General features: G+C 46.9%; 1 protein-coding gene across 3 annotated transcripts in view; it reads right to left on the bottom strand.

The window, feature by feature from the left end:
- Nucleotides 1-16405, bottom strand: part of LOC138503099 (protein argonaute-1) — a 582484-nt gene that overhangs the window by 407518 nt on the left and 158561 nt on the right. For all 3 annotated transcript variants that reach the window (XM_069622604.1, XM_069622605.1, XM_069622606.1), the window contains exon 8: nucleotides 8367-8514. In XM_069622604.1, coding sequence (XP_069478705.1) covers nucleotides 8367-8514 — 148 coding nt within the window. The remainder of the gene's footprint in view (nucleotides 1-8366; nucleotides 8515-16405) is intronic.

Here is a 16405-nt window from a genome sequence, read left to right as displayed (position 1 = left end):
ACAGCAGAGAGTTACAACAGTAGGAAGAATTCTTCTGCTACTGTGTGGGCTCTCCGACCTCGTCTCCCTCTTCTCGGGAAACACCTAACTAACTTTGGGTCTTAACATAATGCATGACATCATTTAACACCAGCATTGGTGCTGTAGAAGACAAAGGCTACTCTAGGAGCCATAAAAGGTTATATATCATTCACTGCAATGCCCCACTGTATGGAGGTGTGTCAGCTTGGAGAATGGGCCTCATTAAGAGTTTGGAAGTGTGGGGAAAAAAGGGGAGGTAATTCCATTACCTCCACTTTTCCTGCACCCCCCAAACTACAAGTTTGGCAGTATATCTCCGGCGGAATTCCAGGAGGGTAATTCTGCCAATTTTTGGAGGTAAAGTGGAGGAGCTACCTCCAGGTTAGATCCTTCACTTTACCTAAAAGAAACGGCAGAATTAGCTGTCAGTACCGCCAAAAATCCACAATACTCCATAAAATGGGATTTACTAGCACTTGTAAAACCACAGAACTAGGTAGCGGTAACAGTAATACAGTTTGGTGCTATTCCAGTGGATTTACTGCCAGAATACCACCAAACTCGTAATGAGGCTCAATATGCTGTGAGCTTTTTAAGTTTGGGTAATAGGGCAGGATTAAGCTTGGTTTAGACTCCTGTCCTCAAATTTGTGGAGGTAAGCAAAGCCTTATGCTTACTTCCTGTGTCGTTTGCTCATTCATATGGGGGAATAGATCAGCCCTTCTGACTATCAGTACTGGGAAACTATGTTTTCCTTTTGACTTTTTACACTTTGTAACTTTTTAACACTGCACACAGCATCTTACAATGCAGTGCAATGGGGATACTTTTGTATCACCTGTGACGAATCCCTTGATGTTGTCACTTTTCCCCCAGTAGAGGACCCTTCCCCATGGGGCCAGGGAGGTGAGACCGCTACCCGATAGTCCCCCTAGAGCTGTACTCAGCGGAAGGATCCCATGGGAGGGCACTCCCTCTGTGGGAAAAGGGAAGACTATCAGAGGAGAACGCGGTATGTCAACCACCATTCTGCCCTACATCATACACCACACAACACGGATAGGGCCCAAGCAACCCCATCATCTATGTCTCCTCTTTCTTCTGTTAGTTACATCATGCATATTAGCCCTGTCTATAAAAAAGACAGTACAATATATGGGAATAGATGGCTCCACAAGTACTGACACAAAGAAGGGTAGGGCAATGAAAAGCCCTACACGGAACCAAGACAAACATACTAGCTAACCGGGATTCAAGAGCCGGCTAACCATGAAAACTTATGAAGGACTTTCCTCAGGGTCAGGTCCTTCCCCCAGGGTCAGTCCTTCCCCCCCAGAGGAGCATTGAGCTGGGAAGCGACGATGCGCAGAGAGGATGACGCGCTGCAGACCCATGCGCCTGGAGAACTAAGCTGGCATCCGAAAATGCATATAGAAGCATAACCGTACCTGAAGGCTGGGATTTCAGATGTCCAAGTGGCAGGAAGGAAGCCCACTAAGTGGTACAGGCGAGACCAGACGTGCTGAGAGAAACCAGCGTGGCGGAGCCGACAAAAGTCGAGAGCAGATCGTGAGAGCCAAAGGGAAGCCAGAGAAGCTTGCCGGTGTTTTGCCGAGGACCGGAACCCTCATGGACCAAGTTAGAATGTACGCGGAGGAGGGCCGGGAAGGTGCTGGGAACCCCTACAGGCTGTGGTTGAGAGGAAGTGGGGGGCCATCTTTCTCGGGCGAGTGGGATCGAGCAGAGAAATTAACTAGAGACATTGGGTGAGAGAGCACCCCAAAGAAACCAGAAGAGAAGACAATGCCTGGCAGAATAGTGAACCGGGCCAGATTAAGCGACATTATAAACTTGAGAAAGGGATCTGGGGGAGAAATAATGTGGAGAGAGAGATATCCTTTGGCAAAAGTCTAGAGAAGATCGGGGAAAGAGGGAAATATCCTTTAGCAAAAAAGGAGGAAAGATATGTCCTCTGGTAAAAATCAACACATCATTAAGACTATTGATGGCAAGCATAAGAAAGGCCTGGGTAAGGGAGATACTCCCCCACCCCACCCTTTGTGGAACTGTAAAGAATCGCCTGACAATGCCTGGGGGAAGGAAGACTCCCTCCTTTCCTTGTGTGGAACTTTACAGAAAAGCCTAGTGAAGGACAGGGTATAGAGGATATTCCCCCATCATTTGCGAACTCTCTAAAAAGCATCCAGAAGGAGGGAGCGATCCTTCAGCGATCAGGGTATAACCCATTCTTTAGTTTTCTTTAAAAGTGTAATAAACAGAAATAGGTTTGGGACACAGATCAGTGGACTATTTTGACGGATATCCTGACATCCTTAATTTTATTTAGGCAGGGAAACCCCTCTTAGTTATAGGGACATATATGGTTCTCCTTGTTTTTCTGTCAAATAGACATTTATGCCAACAAGCATGCCATCTTTGTGCCCCGCGGCTACTTCTGCATCCTTACACACCCTAGTCTTTTACATTTGGGATTTTTGGTTACTTTATATGTGCCGGAAGACAAGCTGGTGGCAGCAGATGCATTTTAACAGTTTTTGTGTTATTTCTAGTGTGCACATTCGCGTTTACTGTATATGGCTACTAAACGTGGCTAATGCCCTAAAAGGGCCACGCTACGAGATTTTCGATGGTTCTTTGACCATATTGTTTGGCCTTTTTCCTGCCTTGCCAGGACAGGAAATCCCATATAAGGTCATGCACTTGCCCAGGAAAGCCCCAGCTTTCGCTAGCTAGTGATGCCTTTTGTGTGTGTTCAGCTCAGGAAGGGGGTGTGACTGTCTGTTCCCACTCCACTACCGTGGTGCCTGAAAGTCTGGATGTGGGGCATGAGTGAAACCAACAGTGGTTCCTGATTGTACCATTGCTGGCTGTTTGAATGGTGCAGATCCTTACCATTGGCGAGCTAGATTTTGGTTAAGAAGAGGACTCCTGGAGCCATTTCTGGAGATCAGCGTTAGAGCCAAGAATCCTGTGTAGAACAGCCGCCGACTGAAGATCTTTCAACCCATGGATTAGTGGGACCAACTAGCCTCTACGGTTTCAAGGATCGAGACGTCTTGAGCATTCAGAAGTGCCCCTGGACCACCCAATGGACTGACCAGCTCTCCAGTGGGCTACCTCGTTATAACAATCACAGTTCCATGTTTGCAGCCGAAACCTTCCCCAGCCGCACATGATCACTGAGCCATGAAACGTTGGGGGTGTTCTGCTTTGCCAGCCTTGCATAGCTCATTGGAAATGCTGGCTGGGGCACTGCATGTATGTATGTGCGAGGGGGTGCTCCTGCGCCTCCTCACACATACGGGCAGAGCAACCTGGAGCGGGCATTTTAGCAACCACGCGAGGTACGTTTATGGCGATTTATTTTTTATTTAAATGTGTATGGATTGTGTTATGGGACTGTGGTGGGAGCAGGATGGGCAGCAAACCTGTGTGAGATGACCATCGCTGGAACTCGCATTCCCCCGTCCACTGAATTGTCCTGAAGAGGTGTGCATCGGTGCATGATGCACCCAACCAGAAGAATCCTTGCACCCACAACTCCTGGGTACCTCTCACCAGAAGCAACAGCAGGGAATCCTACCCCCAGCAATCCCCAGTCGACCCATCCAGTTATCTGGGAAAATCGGGGTGGAGGGGGGGGGCAGTTAAACACAAGGACTGGTCTCTCCCTGTCCTCCATAGGATAACATCGAAAACAAGTCTTTTTATATCTATCCGTTCCACTGCTTTTTGGGCATTGCACCTGAGCAGTGAATCCTGAAAACTGAGAAGAACAAGTTACTTACCCCAGATAACGTTTTTTCGAGTGGATGCTCCTCCCACATATTCCTCATATTTGATATATGTAATCCCGCTTCAGAAACAAAATTCAGCAGATGGCACTGTGCATCGATGGCGTGGACTCGATGTCCCTCGAATGCCTATGTCTCGAGGATGATGTCATAGAAGGCAAATATAGCACACGCAGCGCCTGTGGGCTTCAGTTCTGTTTTTCCCCCCTTACAGCAGAAATACCTGCAAAAGCACGGGAATGACCGTACTAAGCCTTGAAGGAACAGAAGCTGTAATAGCATGGGAAAATCTACTGTGGGGTAGGCTGGGAGGGCGATGAGGAATACGTGGGAGTAACATCCAGTCGAAAGAACGTTACCAGGAGTGAGTAACTTGTTCTTCGAATTGACTGTGTCCTCCCACGTATTCCTCATCTTTGATAGACTCCCAAAGCAGTATTTGATTTGGAGGAGGGAGTAGAATTTGATTTTAAATGTTTTCATGGATCGAGTGCAGGACTGCTTTACCAAAGCTACCATCCTGACCGAGGAAAGATTCCAGGCAGTAATACTTTGAGAACGTGTGGATAGCAGACCACGTTGCCGCACACAAATGCTTTGTAATGGGTCCTTAAACCTTCCCTGCCAACCTGTAACATTCTGAAATGGCCAGAATGATCCATCTGGATAAGGTCTGCTTAGAGACAGCCTGACCCAGTTCGTGGCCCGTATAGCCAATGAAAAGCTAATCATTAATACAGTGCTTTGACATTCTAGATATATAAAAGCTTAAAGCTTTACGAGGGCCCAACCTATGTAATCACTCCTCCATGCCTGGATGTGGGGGATAGAAACAAGGCAAAACTGTTTTCTGTCCTATGTGGAAATCAGAAATAATTTTGGGTAAAAATGAAGGTTTGACCCTTACAGCAACCCTTAGAACAACACTATCCTTGTGGAAGATAGTAAAGGGTGGCTTGGACGAAAGTGCCTGCAACTCACTCTCTATGGGCTGATGTTAGAGCTACTATTAGAATAGTTTTAAAGGTTAACCTTAAAGGACATGAGTGTAAAGGTTCAAACGGTGCACACATTAGGAATTTTAGAACCAGATTAAGGTCCCCAACTGGAACCTGAAAAGGAGATGGGGGAACACATTGGTGAGCCCCTTTAGAAATGGTGTCACCAGTGGAATTTTGAAATAGGAACATTCCTCTGACGAGATGGACAGCGCCACCCAGTAGCCTTTAATAGTACCAACCTGGAGCCCCAGATTGGCTAAAGATAGCATAAAGGATAAAACATCTGTTGTTTTACATAGAAAGGATCTATTTTCTATTATCTGCACCAGTTGCAGAATTTATTCCAACAGCAAAGGTACAAAGACTTTGTTGCTGGCCTCTCCATTACGTCACCCGGGAGGTCCCAATCCTTGTATCTCAACCTTTCAGAAACCAAGCGTGAAGATTGAGTGTCTTGACCTCTGGCTGGAGAACCTGACCCTCCTCTTGCAAGAGACAGTCATCTCTTTGTGGAAGACGCATTGAAGGGCAGATGGACATGTCCAGAAGGTCCGGGACCACATCCTCCTGGCCCAATCCGGGGCAATTGGGATGTGTTTCCTGAAATTTCTTGAACGACAGAACTCGAAATTGATAATGAGAACCGCCAACCGCGAACCTCAGGTATTTTCTGTGCTTGAGCTGGATTGGCACATGAAAATAAGCATTCTGAATGTCCAATGACACCAACCAATCCTGGAGTTGGAGGGCCTGACGGATCGGAGAAAGTGTGACTATCTTGAACTTGTCCTTCCTGAGGAACTTGTTCAAGTATCTCAAGTCCAAGATGGATCTCAGTCCTCCGTCCTACTTCAGTATTAGGAAATACGGGGACTACCAACCCTTGTTCCTCTCCGCTACAGGTGCTGGTTCTATAGCAGCTTTCTCTAGAAGAGTTAAAATCTCCTGCACAAGGAGAGGATCTGGAATCCTCAAGGAGTGGTTCCCCGGTGGATTGTTCCAAGGTCTCCGTATAAAAGGAAGGCAGTAACCGTGGGCTACGGTTTCCAAACACCAAGCATCCGAAGTAATGTCACTATCTTCTTCTAGATAGTGAGACAGTTTGCCCCCCACTGGTGAACTTTGACTCAAGACCTCAGAGAGTTTTTCAGGCGGCTGATGCAGTGGCAGAGGGTAAAGAAGCCGCTGCTTGAGTTGGCTTTGCACCCATTCCTCGTCCACCACGAGGAAATCTTCTTTGGACAATTTGACTGGCCATTCCTCGTACCCTTCCAACTGAGGAGTAGCAGCAAAAAGATCGACACCTCAAAGGTTGTCCACTAGGTCAAAAAGGCTGGGATTGCCTAATAGCGGCGCCTAAAGATTTGGCTGCCACCTCCGAGTTCTGCAACTTCTCAAAACTCTCGTCGGCCTTGTTGCCAAAAGGTGAGACCCGTCCAAGGGCATGTTGAAAAGTCTGGATTGCACATCTGGTGCAAAACCTGACTTCTGCAACCAGTCAAACCTTTGCATAACAGTGCTGGTAGGCATGGCTCTGCTGATGCAATCCGCAGAATCCAAACCCGACTGAAGAGACTCACACAATGCTTCTTTGCCATCTCTAACTATGGCTAAGAACCCATCTCTTTCATCTCCTTCGGGAATGTGCTCTGCCGCCATGGAATGCCTTCTCTTGAATATTTTACCAACACAAGTACTTTACCTGTATCAGATACATTCCGGGGAGATGCACTGTTGTGAATTTTAGGCACAAGGCTCCACCCTTCATAAGAATTGGACTTCGGAAGCGAGGGTATGTTTCTTGTAACCTGGTTCCATCTTAATGCATCACTTGCTTACCTTCTTTTTTAAAACTTAAGTCATTGAATGCAAAATAGTACCTATGGTGACTTTGTATATATATATATGTGATTATTGAGTGGTGTGCAATTTTTCACCGGCTTGTTTCATTTTATAGTGTGTGTTTTGAGACTAGAATAAATATAATATTTTTGCACATTCCTGTCTTAATTGACTTATTGTGTGGTGCACTGTGTGGACCACTGGCCCCGCTAACACAGTCCTGAGAACAGCCTTGACTGCTCTCCATTGCTACCTTGATTGGGGTTTGGCTAACCTCTCAGTTCCCCTGTTCACTAAAACGAGGGTGGCCTCCTAAAATCTGTGCACCAGGCCAGACTCTAGAAATCCAACTTAACAACTGGCACTGCAAATCTCTATATAAACCTACCTGATGAGTGTATACTTTAGAACTGGTGACTTTTGGGCACAGTGCCCCAAATAATCTTAGGGTTGGACTTTATAAGAGCTATGGGAGCTGTTTTGTGTTTATTCTGAAGAGTTATTTCTATGGATCTGAATGCTTACCTGTGTTTTACTGATCATTGAATCAATGCTTCTCTATTTTTCCTAAGGGTGGATCCCTCAGGAAATTGGAGTAAGGGTCAGGAGGCAGATTGCATACAGCTGTTTTTTTAAGTGCTGATGTGATACTAGAAGTTTTATCTAACTGGAATTTTATCTAGCTGCTCTGCTCGGACTCGTAGCCCCAGGCCACTCTCACACCCTTGCTGAGTCTAAACCTTGCTGTTCTGCTACCTTACCTTGATTGGGTTGGCTTACCTCCTAATGTCCCCGATCACCAAAATAGGATGCCCTTCAAAAATCCTCCAACCAGGACTAAGTTTGGATATCCATTTTAACACCTTTATAGCAATAAACAGTCTAAAAGTACGTCCTCTCCTTCGACAGAAAAACAAATCTAATAGTTTGCCTGAAGTGGCACTTGAGGAGATACCCCTGTCCACAGGCAGGTACTACAGTTAGAGATCTAGAACGGTACTTTCTACCCAGGATGGTCAGAACCCATTCAGACACAAGCACACATATGACAAGCTATATTTTGGGGTAAAATCAAACCAGACAGCAAAAATATGGAGCCTCTTCCTGGCAGCACCCGACGCACATGTTATCATGCGTCTGAAGACACATACAAGTTAAAGACATGCCATCAACAAGAAGTGTCCTGATGACGGGTCTGAAGGAGCACGCAGATTAGATTTACTCATGGGCGGGCATTCACCCTCGGATCCAGAAACACCACTAAGTGTTGACAAGATTGAAATTTAAATAGAGAGGGTTAACATATAAAAATGTGTCCCTCACTTTCAAGACCAACCTCACTCCCTGCCTCTGTATAAGTAAGAGATGACTTATCAAGGTAGGCATGTGAATTGGACATAAATGTTGTACTAGTCAGATAAATGCTTGTCTTTTATATATATTCTTTAGTATGTTGTTGTAGTAATTGCTTGTATATGGATTAAAATATGTATGTTTGTACTGGCCCCTGAACTTCTGTCCAAATGATTTAAGACAGATCTCTATACCTGTGTGTGGACAATTACGACCTAGGTGTGAGAGAGCTGGGTAGCTGTACTGTAGACTTTTTCTAGTTGCCACAGCAATCTGGATGTCACTTCACCAAGTCCCCACAGAGAGGAAAGCTATTGTCACACCAGTGTCTCACCTCAAGAGGCAGGTAGGTGTGCTTCTGCTCCTGGCCCACCTGAAGGCATGGCAAGTGGGGGTATTTGAGCTGTAGGTTGTACTTCTGCTTAAAGTACTGGGCGACCGTACATTCCACTGTCTGTCCACTCTCGAGCTGCAGGGGGAAACTGTAAGAAAAAAGTTGTCAGCAGCAGCTTTGTAGCGTACCAACACGTGTAAATATAAAGTGACGTGCACTCTTAATGCAACCACAAGACCTTGAAATGAACTTCATTAGAGAGAAATATACATCACAATTTTAAAGCATAAACACCAGTCTTCTGCACACCACAACAATTTAGGTATTCAACTAGGACCGTGCACTTAGCATTGCTTCTTCAAAACTAAGACACGCTGTAGGAACTAGAGGATTATGTTGGTGCTATAAAACAACAGCACCAAATCAAAACATGTGTTACTGTAATGTACACTATGTTATTCTCTGCAGCACAAGTAACACTCCAAAATAAATTAGGGGTGAAAGCACTATAAATAAAAACACAAATGAAGGAACAGAAGGTGATTGCTGCGATATAAGTATGCATTAACAAAACTACCACCAATGCAGGGAGACAACGGATAGCTTAGCAACATACATGCTTCTGAAGCGACCACAGCTCTAGTTAAACAATTAAAAAACTTGTTTAACTAGAGCCAAGGCTCTCAGTGCATGAAAAGACAGGAAGTGAGGGAGAAGACCGAAATCCCCCTGGTCTTCGTCATGCAGTGTGGCTGCCTGGACCGAGTTCGAACTGGGAGGTTGGGTGTCTTTTTGGACAAACCAGCCCCCAGATTTGCATATGGTGATTGGATGTTCTAGCCGTTTTTTATGCATAAAGGCAAGGGTCCTGGAGGAGCAAGAGAGTCGAACACACGAACGAAGAATCCAAAAAAGAAGGACGTCTGCAGCCACCACCAGAGACCGCCAAGGACTGCTGAGGAACCACTAGAGCCACAGCCTTCACTTCTGATCGACAGCGAAGCTCCAGAATGGACAACTTCCTCCCCTGGACTGGTGAGACCAACCAGTCTCGAGAGAACCGGCATTTTGAGCCATCACTTGAAGAGCTGCAACCTTTCTGGGCTGCAATTCTCCAATATCCTGGGACCAGGACCAATTTGCTGTGCATCGTCTCCTGAAGCACGGTTTTGGCTGGAACTTTGTGGGCATCCTGCTGGACCTACAGTTACTCTTTCCTGCTACTGGAAGTCTTCATAACTGAGTCACAGACCGAGTCCCAATGAGCCACTGCAAGAAGTTGACCATCTGCTGCCATCAAAAGTTTCTTCTTCAGCCTCCAAGCCAAGAATCCAAACAGGAGCTGCTGTCGTCTCACCTGCAGACCCACTGGTGGCACCCTCTTTGTTCTTCATTAAACATGTACTCTCTCAATCCTAGGTACTTACCTGGGTGCTTGCTTTGTTGAATCAGACTCCTCCTGAGCTTTGGTGTGGAAAACCCAACTGTGTTCTCCCAGGCAGGACGACACTGGTCCTTTGGTCTACAATCCTTCAGAGGGTCTACCTGACCTCCCTGTAGCACCTTTTAACTAAACATTTTACTTACCTGCAACACAGAAGAAACATGCAATTTGTTTTTATAAAAAGGTTTTATTGCCATTTGTTAATGAACAACCTAAAACAATTCCTCCCACCCATCTCTGAAACCTCTCCACCCCCCCCAACCACAATAACTGTCACAAACTAAACAACCCCATCATTTCTATTAATGCGCTTAGCCTTTACATGATGTTCAGTATACGTAGGCTGTGCGTGCACCGCTGTTGCATGTAATCCCCCTGAAGATAATCAAGGGCCATTCCCATTCCTGTTAAAATTTCTTGGCGTCTCCTTGTATATTGTAGGTGACCCACTCCATTGCACTGTTTCGCCACCACCAACCAAGCCACTATTAGCATCTTCATAAAGGCTTTGCTGTGGTTGGAAGAATAATTGCTGGATCAAACAAACCACACATCTATTCCCTGGGGGTTAGGTACATATCGAACATAACCATAGCCTTAAATCGGGGCACTCCCGCCATATATGTTTCCAGTCCCCTTTACCCCCTGGAACCCCTCCAGCATTCTTGCGAAGTTGCGGGATACATTCTATGCAACCTATCCGGGGTATAGTGCCACTGCATCATCACTTTGTACCACACTTCTCTAAGTTGGATTGATCTGGTCAGCCTAGGGATATTCCTCCACAGTTTTTCCCAGTGATCCACAGGGAAATCCACCCCCAAAGTTGCCTCCCATTGCCTCATGTATCCCCAGGAGGGGGTAGCTACTGATTCTATTAATATGGAATGAAGCTTAGACACCATCTGCTTACTCACGGTATGTATTGTAATAAAATTCTCAAATAATGTCAACTCTCTTCCCGCTGCATGTTTTATTCACGGGCCTATTCTCCAGTGCCTCAACTGGTAGTCGCTCAATATATCCCTCGCCGTGAGTCCTATGTGGTGTTCGCACTCTTCGAATGTGTGAACTGCCGCCCCCAACATCATATCCCCCAGCTTGCTACACCCAACTTTGTGCCCCTGCCTAAACGATCCATGTACTAACCCCAGTGAAAATTGCGGATTCCCGAATAGTGGTGTGAAGGGGGACAGGCGCGTGGAAAGAGCCCTGATCCACCAATCAGTTCCATATGTCATATACTACTGCAAGTACCTGGCTTAAGCAGGTGTTTTGTGGCCTGTCCTGCCTACACAACCACAGCATTACCTCAAGAGGGGTCCCTGCCACTGCCAGGTCCATCCAAGCCCACACCTTAGTCGTGTCGCCTGAGAACCATTCTTGCACTACCCACAATTAGGCCGCCTCATAATATTTAGTGAAATCCAGGAGACACCTTCCCCCCCCCTTTGTCTCTAGGAACCATCAGGGCCTGCAGCGCTACCCTTGGTTGCTTATTCTGGCAAAGAAATTGTGACCCCATCTTATGTTGATCAGCAAAGAAGGATAGCAGGACTGGAACTGGGAGAGCCTGGAAGTGGTACAGTACAATAAAGACCATTTTCACAGGGGCAACACGGCCCAGCCAGGTTATACGCAGAGGTGTCCATCCCCCCAAAATCAGCCTTCACTCAATCAGCCCCGGAAAGCTCTTATACAACTGTACTATCAATGTCCACCCTTAGGCATCTTATGCTACCCTTTGTCGTCAATGCTCCTGGGATGGTACCAGGTCCAGCAGTTACGACTTCTGCATGTTCACTTTAAGGCCCGCTACTTGGTCTATTATTTTCAGTTCCGCCTCCAAAGTCGGTATCGAGGATTCTGGTTGTGTCAGGGTTATCAGCATGTCATCCGCAAAAGCTGCTACTTTATGTTCCTCCCCCGAACATTATACCCTGCACCGCTGGGTTATGGCTAAGTTTTATTAAAAAGGGCTCCAAGTAGATAGCGTACAAAAGCGGGGACAAAGGGCATCCCTGCCAAGTGCCGCAAAGAATGGGTATGCTTCGGAATAGGTGGGTATTAATAGATAACCGCATACTGGAATTTCTGTAATTTGCTCTCACCATCTGTGCAAATGTATCTCCTCCCAGCCCCATATATTCCAACGATGTGAACAGAAATAACCACTCCACCCTGTCGAATGCCTTCTCAGCATCTAACGAGATCAGCACTAACGGGGTGTGCTGGATATTGGCTTTCTCCACCAGGTGAATTATCCTTCTTGTGTTATCGCAAGTTTGTCACCTCGCTATAAAGCAAGATTGGTCTGTATGTATTAATTTTGGAAGCAATTTCTGACTGTACTTTTTGTAGAATATAGCCGGGAAGCCATCAGTCCCTGGCGCTTTGTTCACAGCTAGGCCTTTAATTGCTGCTTCCACTTCTTCCACCCGTATTTTCCCTTCTAACCTCTCCCCTTAGCATGGGCGCAACTTTCGGCATCAGCAGCTTGTGAAAATAAGCCTTCACTTCGGGGTTCCCAGAGGTATACAGGACTTCATAGAATCTGGAAAGTCTCTAAGTAATGGCCCCTGAATCTGTTGCCATAGATCCATTTTGTTGCTCTATCTGAAGGACGCTTCTAGCCTCCTCAGACATTTTCAACTGCCGAGCCATTAACTTGTCCGCCTTGTTGGCACGCGCGTAGCATCTTTGTGTGCATCTTTTAGAGAGGTATTGTGCCTGATGATTTGAAAAGGTGTTGGGTGACGCCGTTACTAAAAAAAAAAAAAAACGAAAAATCCTACCTAAAAAAGACCCATTGAAGTACAGGCCCATTGCTAATACTGCCTTCCTGTTGAAGATTCTAGAAAGGGTCGCTTATAAACCCTTCATCTTAACAACTCCCCTATTCTTAATTGCTGACAATCGGGCTTTAGAGCCGGGCACAGTACCGAGAAGGCATTACTGGAACTTAAATCCAGGCTTATATCTCGCACTGATAAAGGCCTGGCCTCCATGCTCATGCTTCTGGACCTTTACCCTGCTTTCGACCTGGTAGACCACACTTTGTTGGTCTCCAGGTCCGAGGAAGTGGCTTTCTTTTCTCCAGCAGCCTCCTGCTGGTTTGCCTCATTTCTCCACAATAGGGTAAGCTGTGTTTGTTCTGAATTTGCTGAAGCGGCTGCAATGCCAACTGAATACGGAGTCCCACAGGGAGCTAGTCTCTCCCCCTGTTTTTATAACATTTTTTACTACCCCGTTCTTTGCCATGTTAGAGCAGGAGGGGATCTGGTTTACACATTTCGCGGGTGATACCCAGTGTATCATCCCGCTGACTGGCTTTCACTTCCCCTAGATGAAGTCAGGATAAATGAAGCCTACACATGCATAGACAACTGGATGGTCTTGAACGGTCTGGCCCTGAACAGTTCCAAGACCGAGCTCATGATAGGGGGGGTCCTCTAGTACACTCTCCAAGTTGGCTCCAATATATGGGAGCTTCCAACTTGGCGATGCAAAAATAAACACTCTTAAACAAGTGAAATCCCTTGGGGTTATCCTAGACCAGCACCTTTCTATGAAGGCCCATGTGGCGTGTGGTCTCTGGGGCAGCTTATTACCAAAGACTCGTCGACCACATGCAGCCTCTTATCTCACAGGACAATGCAGAAACTTTAGCAAGAGCTAAAGTAGGCATCAAAATATACTACTGTTGCAGTCTCTTGACCGGCATCAGCAAAGCCGAGATCAACCGCCTTCAGGTGATTCAAAACGGGGCCATTAGGGTAGTAATAGGTTTAGCGAGACAGGATCACGTCTCAGCAGCCAGAAGAGCCCTGCACTAGCTCCACGTGGAGGCGAGAATTTGTTACCGCCTCCTTATGATCACCTTCAAGTGTCTATTGGGGACGCTGCCCCGCTATCTGAATGAACTAATGATCCAGACCCCCCTAGCAGATCAAGAAAGGCAGAAAAGGGAGCCTTTGCCGTGGCAGCGCCTTCTGCCTGGAACAGCCTTCTGCTGGACCTCAGGCTTGAATTGAAACCTGAGCCATTCAAGAAAAAGTTAAAAACCTGTCTGTTTGACTACACTTCTTGCCTAGCTTTGCATTCAGATCCCTCTTTGGCTTTGACTCTATGTGTCTGTCCTTTATGTTATGTTCGCGCCATCATGCCTCCGGGTCCATTGCTGCGCCATACAAATTAAATAAAGTAAAGTAAAAGCCCCCAGCAGGGACCTTTCTGACCTGCGGGTGCGGAGCATTTCCAATTGGCTCCTAATATCCTTTGGTTCCCTAAATAGGTCCTCATCCTTTTCCTTGCTATCGCTATCAAAACTGTGCTCAATTGGGCCTCCAGTTCTTTTTCCATTGCCCCCTCTGCATCTCCTTTTGGGCCTTAAGCGCTATGAGTTCTACCCGCATCACTGCTTTAAAGGCATCCTAGATGCCATCCTGTGTGGCTTCTTGGTTCTCGTTGGCAGCAAAGTACCCCTCTATCTTGTCCCCTATCGCTTTGCCCATCAACGTATAATTCATCGATTCCCTTGGAAATATCCACTCCATAGCCCCCTATGCACCCCTCTGTCTTTTATCGTCACCAGTATAGGGGCATGGTCCGACAGAGAAATCAATGCTAATTCCACCTTCCCTATCTAGGCCATCAGTTTAGCCACCGTTCACGTGTAGTCTATTCTAGACAATGATTGATAGACATGTGAAAAACACGTTAAACCCTTCTCATCTCCCCTATGGTCCGCCAGACATCTCTAAGGGCTAGATTGTCCCTTTGCCCCTTGACGCGCACCCAACCTCCTATCAATATGGGGGTTCCTCGCCAGGTTGAAGTCACCCGTAAGGATGATGGCCCCCACTGTGAATCGTTCCAATTATCCGCTACTTCACATAGGAATCCATCCTGGCCCACATTTGGTGCATACACCGTCACAAGGGTCACAAGCTATGTTAGAATTGCGCTTGCACAAATAGATATCTGCCATCCTGGTAAGCCTGTGTTTGTAAAATCTTGGCTTTCAAGGAATCTTTATATCCAATTAACACCCCTGCAGTTTCCCCCTGAGTGTTGCCCCGGGGAATGGGGGGAAAAATGTCTGTCGCTTTCTTGTCTGCTTCCTTTACGTGCGTTTCCTGTAACATTATGACCTCCACCTCCCCCCCGTCTAATTTGTGCTTCAACTTTTTTGCACTTTATTGGGGAAATCAGCCCCCTCATATTATGTCTAAGTATCCGGAATGGTCTCTCCTGGGATTAGTGCATTAGCATCACCTATTTCACTCCTCATGCCTCATGCCCTACTCGGTCCATTCCTGCTGCTGCCAACTACTCCCTGCCCCCCTCAAAACCCCCTAACAGTAACTCTATGCCCCTCCCAATGCCCTCCCTGTTAGGCAGAAACCTGTGCAGTTCCCTTAGGGACCACTGCCAAAGATTTAGGACTACAGGTGTTTGGCAGTAAACCCACTTGGTAGCAGTCTGTACCACTCAGATTCACTTGGTAGCTGTAGCTGAGCAGTCAGACAACCCTAATTACTTATTAGACCAGTCTTAGTGAGAAACACCACTTATTTTCAGACAGAGGTGAGCGCTTAACATAAGATGGCACTCTAATAAGTTATTAAAAAGGGAGGGAAAAAGGCAAAGTTATGAAAGCACTCAAATTTCATTACTTTTCAAAGAACCATAGTGAGGCAGGTTAGGCAAGGTCTACTGGGGAGCAAGGAAGTTCAAATGCCAGGCCCACTTTTAGAGAGAGCAAGCAAAATGTGTCCAGGATCACACAGTGGGGTTATGCCCACAGAGTCTTTGTAGGAAGTTCATAAAAGATTGAGATCAAGTCAGGAAAAGTTAGTTAACAGGTCCCAGGCTAACCCAGGTTAGAAAGTCGAGGCTTTACTGTCACCCCGAACGATCTGTCGCAAGGGAAGCCAGACGGGACACAGAACCTGAAAGTGGGAAGAACGCTCCAGCGGGGGCAGTTGTTCCTGGCAGCGGGTGCAAGTCGGTGTTTCGTCCAGAGGAAGAGGAGGCCTCGACGTGGAGGAAAGCTGAAGGTCGTTGCACTGCCAGGGAAGAAACCAGCCGCGGAGTTTCCTGGTTACAAGGTACCACCCTTTTCTTCGCGGTATTCCGGTTGCCGGGGTGCTTGGCACGGGCAAGGCGGCCACGAGATGGTCCAGGAAGGCGAAAAGACGGGCAAACTGGTTATCCCCACCAGTTAAAGGAAGAAGACTCTCCGGACTGGAGATCTCCTCTGTCGACGGGGAAAGTGTTGACACGGTGGTGTCGTCGTTGCAGGTCGGCTCGGCTTCTCCCTCCTCGGATTCTTTAGGTCCTGTGGCGACTTCTGAAGTTCCAGTCCCCAAAGCCCTGCTTTTATGCAGAAAACCCCCATTCATTCAGCCTGTCACTCAAACATGCTCAGTGGTGAGCCGGCCGGCTCACCACTTGGGCCAATCACACAAGAGTGCGACTTGAGTTGCCAAGGCAACTCAGTCCAGGGCGCCTAAACCCCCCTCCCACACATCCTGCTAACCCAGACAGAGTGGCACCACTTTGGAGGGCTTCTGTGGAGAAGCCTGCCAAA

The sequence above is a fragment of the Ambystoma mexicanum genome, chromosome 11, assembly GCF_040938575.1.
Source record: "Ambystoma mexicanum isolate Mex_15411 chromosome 11, UKY_AmexF1_1, whole genome shotgun sequence".
NCBI lineage: Eukaryota > Metazoa > Chordata > Amphibia > Caudata > Ambystomatidae > Ambystoma > Ambystoma mexicanum.
Note: the sequence above shows the minus strand (reverse complement) of the source record. Positions and strands in the feature narration are given on the sequence as shown.